At 52.0% G+C, this 12,234-nt stretch overlaps 1 protein-coding gene across 1 annotated transcript; it reads right to left on the reverse strand.

The window, feature by feature from the left end:
* Nucleotides 1–5,006: 5,006 nt before the first annotated feature.
* Nucleotides 5,007–7,620, reverse strand: LOC125636607 (myogenesis-regulating glycosidase-like). The gene has a single exon (XM_048850001.2). It carries the CDS (start codon nucleotides 7,270–7,272, stop codon nucleotides 5,176–5,178), a length of 2,097 nt encoding a protein of 698 aa, XP_048705958.1. The 5' UTR covers nucleotides 7,273–7,620; the 3' UTR covers nucleotides 5,007–5,175.
* Nucleotides 7,621–12,234: the final 4,614 nt, after the last annotated feature.

Consider the following 12,234-nt stretch of genomic DNA (forward strand, 5'->3'; position numbering starts at 1 on the left):
ACCTTTCCAACCCCAACACACAACACGGCGGTGTTTGTACAGTGCCTAGCGTAATGGGGGCTGGTCCATGGCTCCTAGACATTACCGCAATACAAATAATACCGCATCCGCATCCTCATCCCTAGCTGGCCCTTTCGTCAGCGAGTGGGGCTCAGACTGCTTTCCCGCTGGCTGTAAGCAATTAATGCAAAGCCTGGTTAAGGAGCGGCAGAAGCACCTTAAAAGTGGGGGGGGGGGACACCACAGGTGCCCAAACTGTGGCCCTGCCCCCGCACGCCATGCCGTCCCCCAGGCCCTGCCCCTGCACCACCCCTTCTCCCTGAGCCCCTGCCCTCCCACTGCCCGTTCCCCCTGAGGCCCTGCCCTCGCACCGCCCTTCCCTCCAAACCCCACTCCTCTCTGACCCCTCCTCCCATTGCTGACCCTTGTTAAAAGTGGGTCCCCCCGGTGCGGCACCCTGGCTTGAGTTTGAGACCCCTGGGAGGTGGCCCCTGGGAGAGGTTGGTAGTTTGTAGGAGGCCAGGAGAGAGGAGCATGGTGTGTAGGGGCTGAGGGAGCCAGGTACCACAGAGATGCGCAGGGGATGGACAGCAGAGAGGGTTCTAAACCAGGGGTGGGCAAACTACGGCCCGTGGGCCGGATCTGGCCCCTCAGGGCTTTGGATCTGGCCCACGGGATTGCCACCCCCATGGCACCGTGGCCCCCGCGCTGCTCTGAAAAGCGCCCGGCACCACGTCCCTGTGGCCCCTGTGTAGGGGGGTAGAGGGCTCTGCACGCTGCCCTCTCCTGTGGGTACCTCCCCCGCAGCGCCCATTGGCCAGGAACAGAGAACGGGGGCCAATGGGCGCTTCAGGGGAGGTACCCAGCGCCCCCTCCTGCACGCCGTACTCCTCCCTGCACCATTGCCCTGAGCCCTCTCCGGCACTGTGCACCCCCTCCTGCACCCCAACCCCCTTCCCTGAGCCCCCTCCCGCACTCCGCACCCCTCCCTGCACTGCTGCCCTGAGCCCCCTCCGGCACTGTGCACCCCCTCCTGCACCCCAACCCCCTTCCCTGAGCCCCCTCCCGCACTCCGCACCCCTCCCTGCACCGCTGCCCTGAGCCCCCTCCGGCACTGTGCACCCCCTCCTGCACCCCAACCCCCTGTCCTGAGCCCCCTCATACACACCACACCCCTCCTCTGCCCCAACCCCTTGTCCTGAGCCCCTTCCTGCACACCACACCCCCTCCCACACCCCAACCCTATATTCATGGCCCTGCAAGCAATTTCCCCACCCAGGTGTGGCCCTCAGGCCAAAAAGTTTGCCCACCCCTGTTCTAAACCCAGCAATCACAGTGACTTGCTCTGGCCCCTTTAGGCCAACATTTTCAGATGCTCACACGGGCGCATGCTGCCATCTGAGTGGTTCGAGACGGCACCTCCAAGGTGATGGCTCCCCACGGCCAAGGTGCTGAAGTGGTGGGCAGTCCAAAGGGGTGATTTGATTTAGGAGCCTGGTCTAGAGGAGAGGTGGGACAAACTATAGTTCAGAACTGCAGTAATGTCACCCTCAAGAGAGCAAAAATCATCAGATTCTGCCAAAATCTGGCTCCAAAAATCATACAGTTTTTTTAAAAGATCATACTGTAGTTTTTGGCCTGTCTTGGTTTTTGAACTGCCCTGTCCATCGTGTGTGTGTGTGTGTGTGTGTGTGTGTAAGAGAGAATTAGTGTTGCCCACTGTCTACCTCTGCCCATCCCTTGCCCAGCAATTAATTCTGTCTCCAGTCAGTCCTGTCCCCCAGTTCCCACATCAGTGCTCCCCTCACAGCCCTCACCCAGCCCCCTCATCATTCTGCCCCACATCAGTTCTGTCCATCCCCCCACCCCACATCTGCCCAGTCCCCCCATCAGTTCAGCACCCCGAGCCCCCCATCAGGTGCACCCTTCCCAGCCTCACCTCTGGTCCTCCTGGGGTTCTTCACCCGACCCACACAGGCCTGAAGGGATTGCACTGGGGTCTCCTCTGCCCCTTCCAGGCTCAGGGGGCAGCTCCAGAAGCTTTTCATCCCCACCAGCCATTCCCAGGCTGGGTGCTGCAAGGGGTGAGGGGGGGAGATCAGGGTCACCATCCTGTCCCGATTGATCACAGGAGGGGAGCAGAAGTGGGGGGCAGAACAGCTGCTGGGCTCTCTAGCTGCCTCCTCCCCACCCCCCTCCATGAGAATGAATGGCTTTGGGAAGGGGGAGCAGGGAGAGAGAGCAACTGGGGCAGCTAACCAATCAGAGAGCTCCAACTGTCCCATGTCACTGGGAGACAAGACCCCAGACCCCAGCCCAAATCCCACCACCGGTGGCAGAAGTCGGCAGGGATGCACAAGGCACTGCCCCAGCTGGCCGGGCTTGTCCTGGTCCAGGCATCACTAAGCCAGGAAGCTGGGGGTCAGACGCAGCCCGTCAGTGGCTATGAGGCTTGCTGCTCACACTTAAAAAGCCGGGCGCTGGGCTAAGGCAGGCCCCCTTCTGGCACACTGGCAAGAGGCGTGGACAGACCAACAGCCCTTGAGAGCAGCAGAATTTCTCCTGGGGTTGGTGGGAGCAGCGTAGAGAGGAGACAGAGAGGCTGGAATGGGGTTGGGGCAGTGACAGGGGGAGGGGTGCATGTTCTGGGTTTTTGCGAGGAGTGGGCAGGTTGCAAGAGGCATCACCCAGGGGTTTCTTTGGCCCGATGGCAGGCAGCTCAGAGCTGCCCGATGGGGTGTCCTCGCTAACTCGGCCCTGGGTTGAGACTGTGGAGGTGCGTTCACCCACACAGGCACCAGGCGCTGCTAGCTCTAAAGCCCAGAGCTCATTTCACCAGCCGTGCTCCTCTGCCAGCCACCAGCGCTGTGTGGCCCACATGCATGGGGAATCACGCAGGAGAAGGGCTATGCTGCTCATCTTTTGTGTTAGGAGAGGAAGGCTGGTTCAGAGGTTAGAGTGCTAGCCTGGACTGGGGGACACCCAGTTTAGATAGTCTGGGGCAGAGCAGGAATTAGTCCATCTGCGGATCTTATATGGCCACCATCACCTCACAACCTTTAATGTATTTATCCACACACAGCCCCCTGCCCCATGAGGAAGGGCTGTGCTATTATCCCCTTTTTATGGGGGGAAACTGAGGCACAGAGCAATTACAGGACTTGCCCCAGGTCACACAGGGGCTCTGTGACAGAACAGGGAATCGAACCCAGATCTCCCAAGCCCCTAGCGAATGCCCCAACCACCAAGACCATCTTTCCTCTCCCTGTGTGACTGACAATAGGCCTGCCCTATCTCACAGACTGGGCGGGTGTGAGGATGAATACACTAAAGACTGAGAGGTGCTCAGACACTGAGGTGAGAAGGCCAGATATGTAACATAGATAGATCACACTGTTTGTTTACCGGGTGAGTTCAAAACCCTGCATCACTTTTGTAACAATAAATTCTGCTTACTATTTTTTCAGGAATAACAAAACTGAAGTGTAAAACAGAAAAGGGCCATTACACTGCGAACGTATCAATGTAACCAACGCCTGCGTATAGTCTATGTGGTCAGAAGCTCCAAAGGAGAAAGAGCTCTCTACTCCCTCTGTTGATGAAAAGGGGAAAGTGCTGCCATACAAAGCTTTATTTGCATAGGCTACCTACCCCAACCCAGTTCCTCAAGTGACACATCTTTGGGAATTCACCATAACTACACGTAAACCTGGATTGTAGGAGGTAGACGCCTCCCAGGCAGGCTGGGAGAGTGGACAGAGTTTTTACCTTGTAGTGAGGAATAGATTTCTAAGCAAGCAGGGCTTTGCTGATGGGTTCTAAGGTTCTTCACTCCCCTCCCATGGAAGCTTAGGTGAGAGATGTTGCAGACGGAGGACTTTGCTGCATGTACCAGCTATTGCAAAAGGCAGTAGCAGAACTAAATGGACTCCAGGGAGGTCCTGCCTACACAGCACCTCAATAAAACTGACTCATTAAGCTGGGTTAAGTGTGGGGAGGACAGGTGAGAAGCTCCGTAGCTGCTGGAGACGGAGATTCCAAGAGATGCTTGGCCTGGCTACGTGCTGAGCCAAACCAGGAGTGGGGCTTGGAGGGTGGGGGAGGTGGTCTGGTTCTTTCCTGAGGGATATTCTCAGTGGTGAATGGGAAGTTAAATGAGTACTGCCAAAGTTATTGGAAAGGGGGGTGGTATATTACTTTTTAATAATATTAAGTCCTGGCCTTTAGGGGTTCAGATCATTATCCCCCTTTTACAGATGGAGAACCTGAGGCACAAGGAAGAGAAGTGACTTGCCAGGGTTACCCAGCAGGCCAGTGGCTAATCCAGGAATAGAATCTCAGTTTCCTGAGTTCCAATCCAGTGCTCTATCCCATATAAAAAGACTGCATAATAGTAAAAGCTCCTATTCCACAAAGCACTTAAGCACGGCATTGGCTTTGGGATTTAATCTTTGACGTCAACGGGATTTAAGCGTGTGCTTAAGTGGTTTGCTGAACTGGGGCCAGAGGTATGCTAGTTTAGTTTTAGTATCTGTAACAGTCACTAATATTTCCCGGGGGCGGGGAGAATTATTGCCATAATGTTACTGTGTGTCAACATTCATTTTTGCTTCTTCTGATAAATCAGTCTGCAGCAGATTGTTACCACCCTTTGCTACTGCATCAAACACCATCGCATCTTGTGGTGGCAAGAACTTGAAGGCCCCAGTCTCCGCAGGAGTGTCACTGGTTCACTTTTAAAGGACTACACTGCTGTGAGCAATTCCTCAGCCAATGACAAAGCAATTTTAAAATAAAATAAAGACATGGGAACAACAGAATCAGTGTGGAATAAAGGAAACCATCTAAAGTACCCTTTCAAAAAAGAGCATCAGTGTCATATAGGACTGGGGGGGAAAAGCCCTAGTGGACTCTGTGTTTCTGTACCTTAGATCTACAAATAATACCACAACCAAGTCGTCAAGCTTTGGAACTGGACCTTTTAAAGGACGAAATGTATACAAAGATATTTTAAGTGTCCTGTTTATTCATCCACAAAAATGGTTCTGTGCAATTGGAATCATGATCATTATTTAGAATGTCCCAGAGAGGCATATTTATCTCAGGAACTCAGAGCTGCCTAATTTTTTCAATCTATCCCCCATTCACAAAGCTTAAAACTGATGGCTACATTTGTTATGATACCCAAAGAAAATAAGCAACTTCGTCCAAGTCAACAGGATAGTCTGTTAACAGGACTGGGGTCTTCTCAAACAGCTCCCCTTTGTAACTGCGCCATTTGCCGGCCGGGAGGTACACATCTCGCTCTTGCTTGCCCAGCTCCAGGACAGGGGCTACCATGAGGGTGTCCCCAATGAGGAACTGAGAGTCGATCTTGTGAGCGAATTCATCCCTGGGAGAAATCCACCAGATGGGCCGTATGATGGGGTCTCCCGTGTCGGTGACCTTCCCAGCCAGCTCCAACAGGAGAGGGGCAACCAGGGACTCATGCAGCTCTGTGAACTTCTGTGCAATCTCAATCACTGCCTTGTCGTAGAGCCAGGGGGGTATGGAAAACTGCATGGAGGGCATGAAGGCCGACAGCTCCAGCCAGCGGATGTACAGCTCCTGGTCCGGGATTTCAACAGCACCTTCCGTCTTGTTTGGCAGAAAGTTTCCTCCAATCATGTCTGGTAGTATGAAAGGGTACCCCAGCATGCTAATGGTGAGCACTGTAGGGATCAAGGACTTGAGGCCAAGCTCATATCCCCAAACCGAGTCGCGGTCGATGATGCGGAAGAAGCACGAGATGTTTTGGGACTGGTAGCCGACCCTGACTTCGGCGAGCTCGTAGAACGGAATGGCCATTTCCGTGTACCGTCTGGACCAGATGCTGGGATCCGACAAGGGCCTGAAGGTGCTGAACTGCTTTGGAAGGTAGCTTACCTCACCAGCGTCAAATTTAAAGGACGCTATGCCGTACTTTGACTGCAGTTGTTTCAGGTGGCTCTGAAACCACTCCCTGGCTGTGGGATTGGTAAAATCCAAAATGGCCCCAATGCCGTTCCACCACTTCACCATCGCGGGGAGTTTCCCTGTCGGCTCCTTGATAAAGAGCTGCTGCTCTATCCCCACTCCAAAATTGGAGGAATTGTAGTTTATAAAGGGATGCGTCCACAGGGTAACTTTAAATCCCTCTTCTTTCAGCGTTTTGAACATTTCTGTCACATTAGGGAACTTTACCGGATCAAAGTCAAAATCGCCATAAGTCTGTGTGTACATGTCATCAATTTCAATATGGCTGCAATTAAACCGGAACTTTTTAATCTTTTCTGCAAAATCTAGAAGTTTATCCTGGTCAATATGATTTTTGTACAGAGCCCATGTAGACCAGATGGGGTACCGGAAGGCGTTTTCTGATGGGATCTTAGAAGGCTTGTTAAAGTACCTACGCACCATGTATTTGTGAATGGAGGTCACATCCGAACCGACACAGACATGGTAGCTTAGCTCCGGGAAAGGCTGCTGCCCAAATGGAGGTTTGTAGGGAGAATCCTTATACCTGGCCTGAAAGAAGTGCGACCGTTCACTGGCGTTAAACCCCAGGTGGAAGGGCACCGAGTTGTTGATCTTTATAGCCACCGCTTTCGAGGACAGCCAGTACCTTTCCAAGATGCCTCCAAAGCTGCCCCTGAAGGAATACACGTCGCTCGTCACATAGGGTATGGGCTCCTGGTACCTTGGGAGTCTGATTGGCCAGTGCTGGATGCTCATTTCACAGCCCCCGTACCAGTGAGCGTCCTCCCAAAACATGGTGTGCTCGATCACCGTGTCTACCACAAACTCCTCCCAGTGGACGTGGTAGCACATCACTGTGTCCTTGGGCTTGACTATCTGAATGAAGAAATTCAGCTTCCCTCTGTCTGACCTGGTGCAGCTTAAAATCTCCCCTTCTTTTGAGCAGGACTCCAGATCGAGGGTGCCCGACTGAAAGGCCAGTCTGAAGACCACCTCCCCGTTGTGGTTTTTGATGATGAACCCATCCTTCCTCAGGTCCATCAATTCCGTCTTTAGCCACTCCGCCTTCCTGAGAGACGCCGTGTAGTAGCACCAAGCCACCACCGCCGCAATGAACAAGATGAGCCCGATGACTATTGCACCGATCATTGGCTTCAGCTCCTTGGACGGCTTCGGCTTCACTGGGGTGAAGCTGTCAGGCGGGCGTGTTCCCATGGCATTCCCCTTTTCAGAGTTCCTGCTCTTTCTTAAACGATGAAAGGGCTGATTTTCCATGAACCCCTAAAACCCTTGTGGCCAGGAGCTTTGTTTCTTACTGTGTTGTTCTTCTCTGGTTCATCAAGGAGAAATACGAACAGGAGAATCAGTCAGTCATAGTGTCCTCTCCAAACCCATTCAGTCCTCCAGCACTGATCCCTGACACAGCACAGGGGTGAAATGTTAGAAATATCAACTAAATGAATCCAGCTAATGGACCAAATCATCCCTCTTGTAGCTCCGGTGAAGACTCCCTCTGCTTTCACTTGCAGTTCTGCTCCAGTCTGGTACATTCTGTTCACTGGCAGCTGAGCGAGGGTTATTATAATACCATGCTCTCAGACATGGGTATGCCAAGGTTCCCATGAGCTCTTGGCTGCAATGTGGCTCAGCTCAGCCAAGCTGGGAGGAGGGGATGAGACAAAGCTAGAGCACTGGGGAGAAGCGGACAGGGCTCTGCGGAGAAACAAGGGCAGTTAGCAGAGAATGCAGGCTCGCAGCTCCGCAATGATCTCTGGCTTCTTGTCTTTTGGTCAAGTAGATTCCTGGATGCATTTTCCCCACCCTGCCTGTATCTCTCTGCCCTCATGCTGCAGTAAATGTGAGCATGCTGGCAGCTAGGCATCCACTTCCCTGGCTCAGTTACAAAGAAGTGATGCCTCATTTCTGAGGGGACCTGGTAATCACAGCCGTCTAATGGCATGGAGGTTAATTGTCTGTCTGCACATCACTCCCTGAATGCCATTAAGCTGCTAAAATAGGAAGGAGCAAGCTCCCGCAAGAGAGCTGTTTATAGCCTCACCATGTAGGCCCTGATTCAGCAAAGCACTTAAAGCAGGTTGGTTGTAGGACATGAACAGGTCAAGTCCATCAGCCTGAGGGTTCGCAGAGGGCAGATTCAGTTTGCTGATTGGCTGAATTGCAGGTGGGGCCGGCACGGTCAGCCCCATAGGCATCGAGTGGCGTATGGCTCTGTCAGCGCCGGAGGGTGTCTCCTTCTCCGTCAGCGCCGGAGGCAGGTCTCCGATCGTTCACACTAGCACAGATCCACTCGCTGCAGGGGAGTGGCTCCCGGTTTACATCAGGGTAAGTGAGAAAAGGTGCATTGTCACTGGGGTCGAGGGGAGAGTGCGTCCCCCTGTCAGTGGAAAGAGGGTTTGGCAGAAACCTCGAAGGAGAGCAGTGTGGGAGGGAAGATTTCTGGGGAAAGCGTACTTGGGGTTTTAACTGGGATTGCCATAATAGAAGGAACGTGTTCATCATCGAAATGTCGGGCTGGAAAGGCCCTCGAGAGGTCATCTAGTCCTGCCCCCTGCACTGAGACAGGACCAAGTAAACCTAGACCAGTGGTTCTCAATCTTTTTGGGCTCAGGACCCATTTGTCAATGTTTATGGCCTTTCACAACCCAGTAACTAGTCTGGCAGTGGAAGCCCTTGGGTGGTTTTGGTCGAATCCTCTCTCCTGCGGGGGTTGATCCTGCACGTCACTCACCCCACAGTGGCGGCTTCTGCAGCTTCTGTGCTGTGGGGCTGGCTGGGCTTGGCTCTCCGCTCCGGGTGTTGCAACCTCCGGGTTTGCAGCACCGCTCAGGTTTGGCCACACACGCCCTGACTGGACCACATTTTGTGAGTGGAGTTGTGACCTGGCTCATGGGGTTGCAGGGCCACTCACTCAAATTTGGCCTACCCAGACTCTCGTCGTCATGACACCTGGGCTCAACCTGAGTGGCGCTGGGACCCCAGAGGTTGCAGTACCTGGATCAGGGAGGCGAGCCCAGCCACCCCATGCAACAGGAGCCGCAGGAGCTGCCATGCCACCCTTTGAACCATTCTGGCGACCCAATTTTGGGTCCCGATCCATAGGCTGAGAAACCCTGGCCTAGACCATCCCTGACAGGGGTTTGTCCAACTACCCTTGGAAGCCTGTTCCAGAGTGCAGCTACCCTTAGAGCTAGAAAGATTTCCTAATATCTAACCTACATCTCCCTTGCTGCACATTAAGCCCATTCCTTCTTGTCCTGCCTTCTGTGGACGTGGAGAACAACTGATCTCTTTATAACAGCCCTCAACATATTTGAAGACTGTGAGGTATCCTCTCACTGTTCTTAAGACTAAACATGATACCCAAGCCCAGACAGCTACACTGTCGAGCCCCTTAGCTCGAGTCCTGCAAGCCCAAGTCAACTGGCACGGGCCAGCCGCGGGTGTCTAATTGCAGTGTAGACATAATGAAGCACAGAGAAGGGAAGGGACTTAGCAAAGGACACCTGGCTGGTCACTGCAGTGCAGGTCAGCTAGGAATAGACTCCAGGTTTCCTAAATCCCAGTCCAGTGCTCTGACCACCAAACCACACCCTTACTTTGCTCTGGTGAAATCATCTCAGTCAGGTGAGAGGATCCGTGAAATCAGTGGGGTTTAGGAACCTAAACACCTTTGAGGATATGGGCCTAAGTGGTTAACTTTCACTGATCTGTGTAAAAACTGATGAGTTTTAGAAATCAAATCTATCTTCTTGCCTTTTAAATGTTTTGTCAAATTTATTGATAAAGGAACAAAACAAAACAAGACTTCCAAAGAGACCTACCAAAGCAGCTTGCGAAGGTCTGGTTAAGAAGCAAATCCTCAGAAACATCTTGTGGGTGATGGTGGGAAAAGGCAATAAGCTTGACCATCAAGCTACGCAACAAGTGTCTCAAAGTGTTTTTCCACCTTTCTTAATGACATCAGACTCTCAACAGAGTAATGCTAAGCGGCTTGAAGGTCCATTAAAAATGCCATCAATCGGTCATTTCACTATCCATCAGATCAGCTTCCCAGTGACCTAAACGATGTGCTGTGGTTTTAATAAGATCTTTTTTTATTTTTTCTGTTCACCTTTTTTTTTTTAATGCACTTTCCTCCCATTTTCAGTGGCAAAGTGGAAAAGGGATGAGAAATGGGAAGTGGGGAAAGGGGGGAAAGAAAAAGGGGGGGGAAATGAAGAATTTCAAAACTAGTTTTCAATAAAACTTTGAGTGAAAACTTGTCCCCCTTTCAAAACCTGCAGAACAAATGTTTCACAATTTCCAGTTATATTTTTTCCCTTCCACTTTTCAATCATCTCTTCTCACACCCCAGCCTTACAGTGACCTCCCTCCTGGTGGGGGCAGGGGGCAAGGCACAGGATCCTTGGGGCAGCAGGCCCCATACTCCCAGGGGCACAATGTCACAGAAGCGCCTGCTGCATGAGGCTCCACACTGCCCCCTGCAGTTCTCAGTGAGTAGCACAATTTAGTTATCAAGGCGATGGTGGGAGCTGTATCGGGAGAGGTTCTCGAACCAGCAGCAGGATCTCTTGGAAAAGGAGGAAGGTGGGAAGCAAGAGGGAGTAGTGGGGAGGGGAGTAGCGAGAAAGAGACAATGTGCCTGATTTGCCAGGTGCAGCTTCATTGATGTGAATGGAGTCACTGGTTCTCCTGATTTGCACCAGTGCACATGGAATCAGAATCAGACCCAAGGTGCATGAAGGAGCCCTGGGCAGGTCCCAAGCTGGAAATGTCACAGCTTACATCTGTACTAGCGCCATCCTCCACCCTCAATCCTGATTTCTCCAGTGGTCTTTGTTTCTTAGGGCTGGCATTGGAAAGAGCAGCCTCCACCCTGGGAGTTTGCAATTTGCCCTATTTCTGTGTCCTTGAAACCTTCCGAAAGGCTTTCCGTGCCAGCAGGGAAGGGGGGGCGGGGCAGCTGCTGGAGAGCTCTGCTGGGGACAGCAAATGGGCCCATCCCTCTTCCATCCTGACAGCGCCAACCATGGCATATGACAGCCCAGACAATCTCCCCGCAGCAGCTGTGCCCATCTGTCAGCGGGGATCCGGACGCCAGCTCTCTCCAAGCTGCTGCTGTCCTGGTGTCATGGGTGGGATGTCTCGGTTGGCTGCAGTTTCCTGTAGCAGCTGCCGGAATCCATCCTCCAGTTCCAGGGCAGTAGAGGAAGAAGGGGAGAAGGAGAGATGCCGAAGCTCAGAGCACAGACTCGGCACCTTTCGAACCAACAGGCTTGGACAGCAGCAGGACCAACTACACATGCTCCCTTCCATTCAACATCCCAAAGGACCTTGCAAACATTAACCAGTTAAAGAATGGTGATGGTGAGAGGCCACTGGTTCCAATCCAACCCCGGCTGACAGTGACCAAACAGACGGTTGCTCTGATGGCTACTTGGTGCAAGTGAAATAAGTTTGGTGGGTCATAGTCTGCCTCCCAGTCGGGAGGTGTCCAAAGCAACAAACCCTTCCTTCTGGGATCACAGTCTGGGCTGATCTTTCAGACTTCTTCATAACCAGATTAGATACAGAGCACTGACCGGATAGATGGAAACACTCCACTAGGAGGTGCTATAGATGGCTATAAGAAAACTATTGGTCTGTTGGACTCTATAACAATTAATTTACCATTTATTAAAACAGCTATTAATAATTTATTAGCCATTTATCAACTAGTGCTAGATGGAACCTCAATGTAAAGTATAGCCAAAAGCATATATACTTTTCCACATCAGTCTGGCAAATCAGGTAGCTATGGCTGGCACGTATCTTCATGTTATGGGATTTATTATTGAAAGGATTTGGAAGCATGTTTCTTCACCAGTCTCTTTCCTGTGTGTATAGCTGACGTGATAAAATAAGTATCACTGATCACTAGGGATGGGGGGAAAGCCAAGTTTATCCCAAGGGATGCTGCCAGGCTACAAAGACCGCTTCACATGCGCTTCACATGAGCAAGAGATAAATCATAGGGTGGATACAGAGGGTGCAGAGACATTCTCAAGGACTCTCTATGTTCTATAAGGATAGAGAACAAGGACACCTGCCTCCCTGTTAATAACAATACGCAGCACTTATGGAGCGCTCTGCAATTTCAAAGCAGTGTGTGAGCATTAACTAACCATTCCCCGCAGTGTCCCCATGCAGCTACTAAGTAGCAGGGTTGTCTTCAAT

The sequence above is a fragment of the Caretta caretta genome, chromosome 5, assembly GCF_965140235.1.
Source record: "Caretta caretta isolate rCarCar2 chromosome 5, rCarCar1.hap1, whole genome shotgun sequence".
Taxonomy (NCBI): domain Eukaryota; kingdom Metazoa; phylum Chordata; order Testudines; family Cheloniidae; genus Caretta; species Caretta caretta.

Coding starts and splice junctions, on each gene's coding strand:
- LOC125636607 (XM_048850001.2), bottom strand. CDS start 7,272: ATGGAAAATCAGCCCTTTCATCGTTTAAGAAAGAGCAGGAACTCTGAA.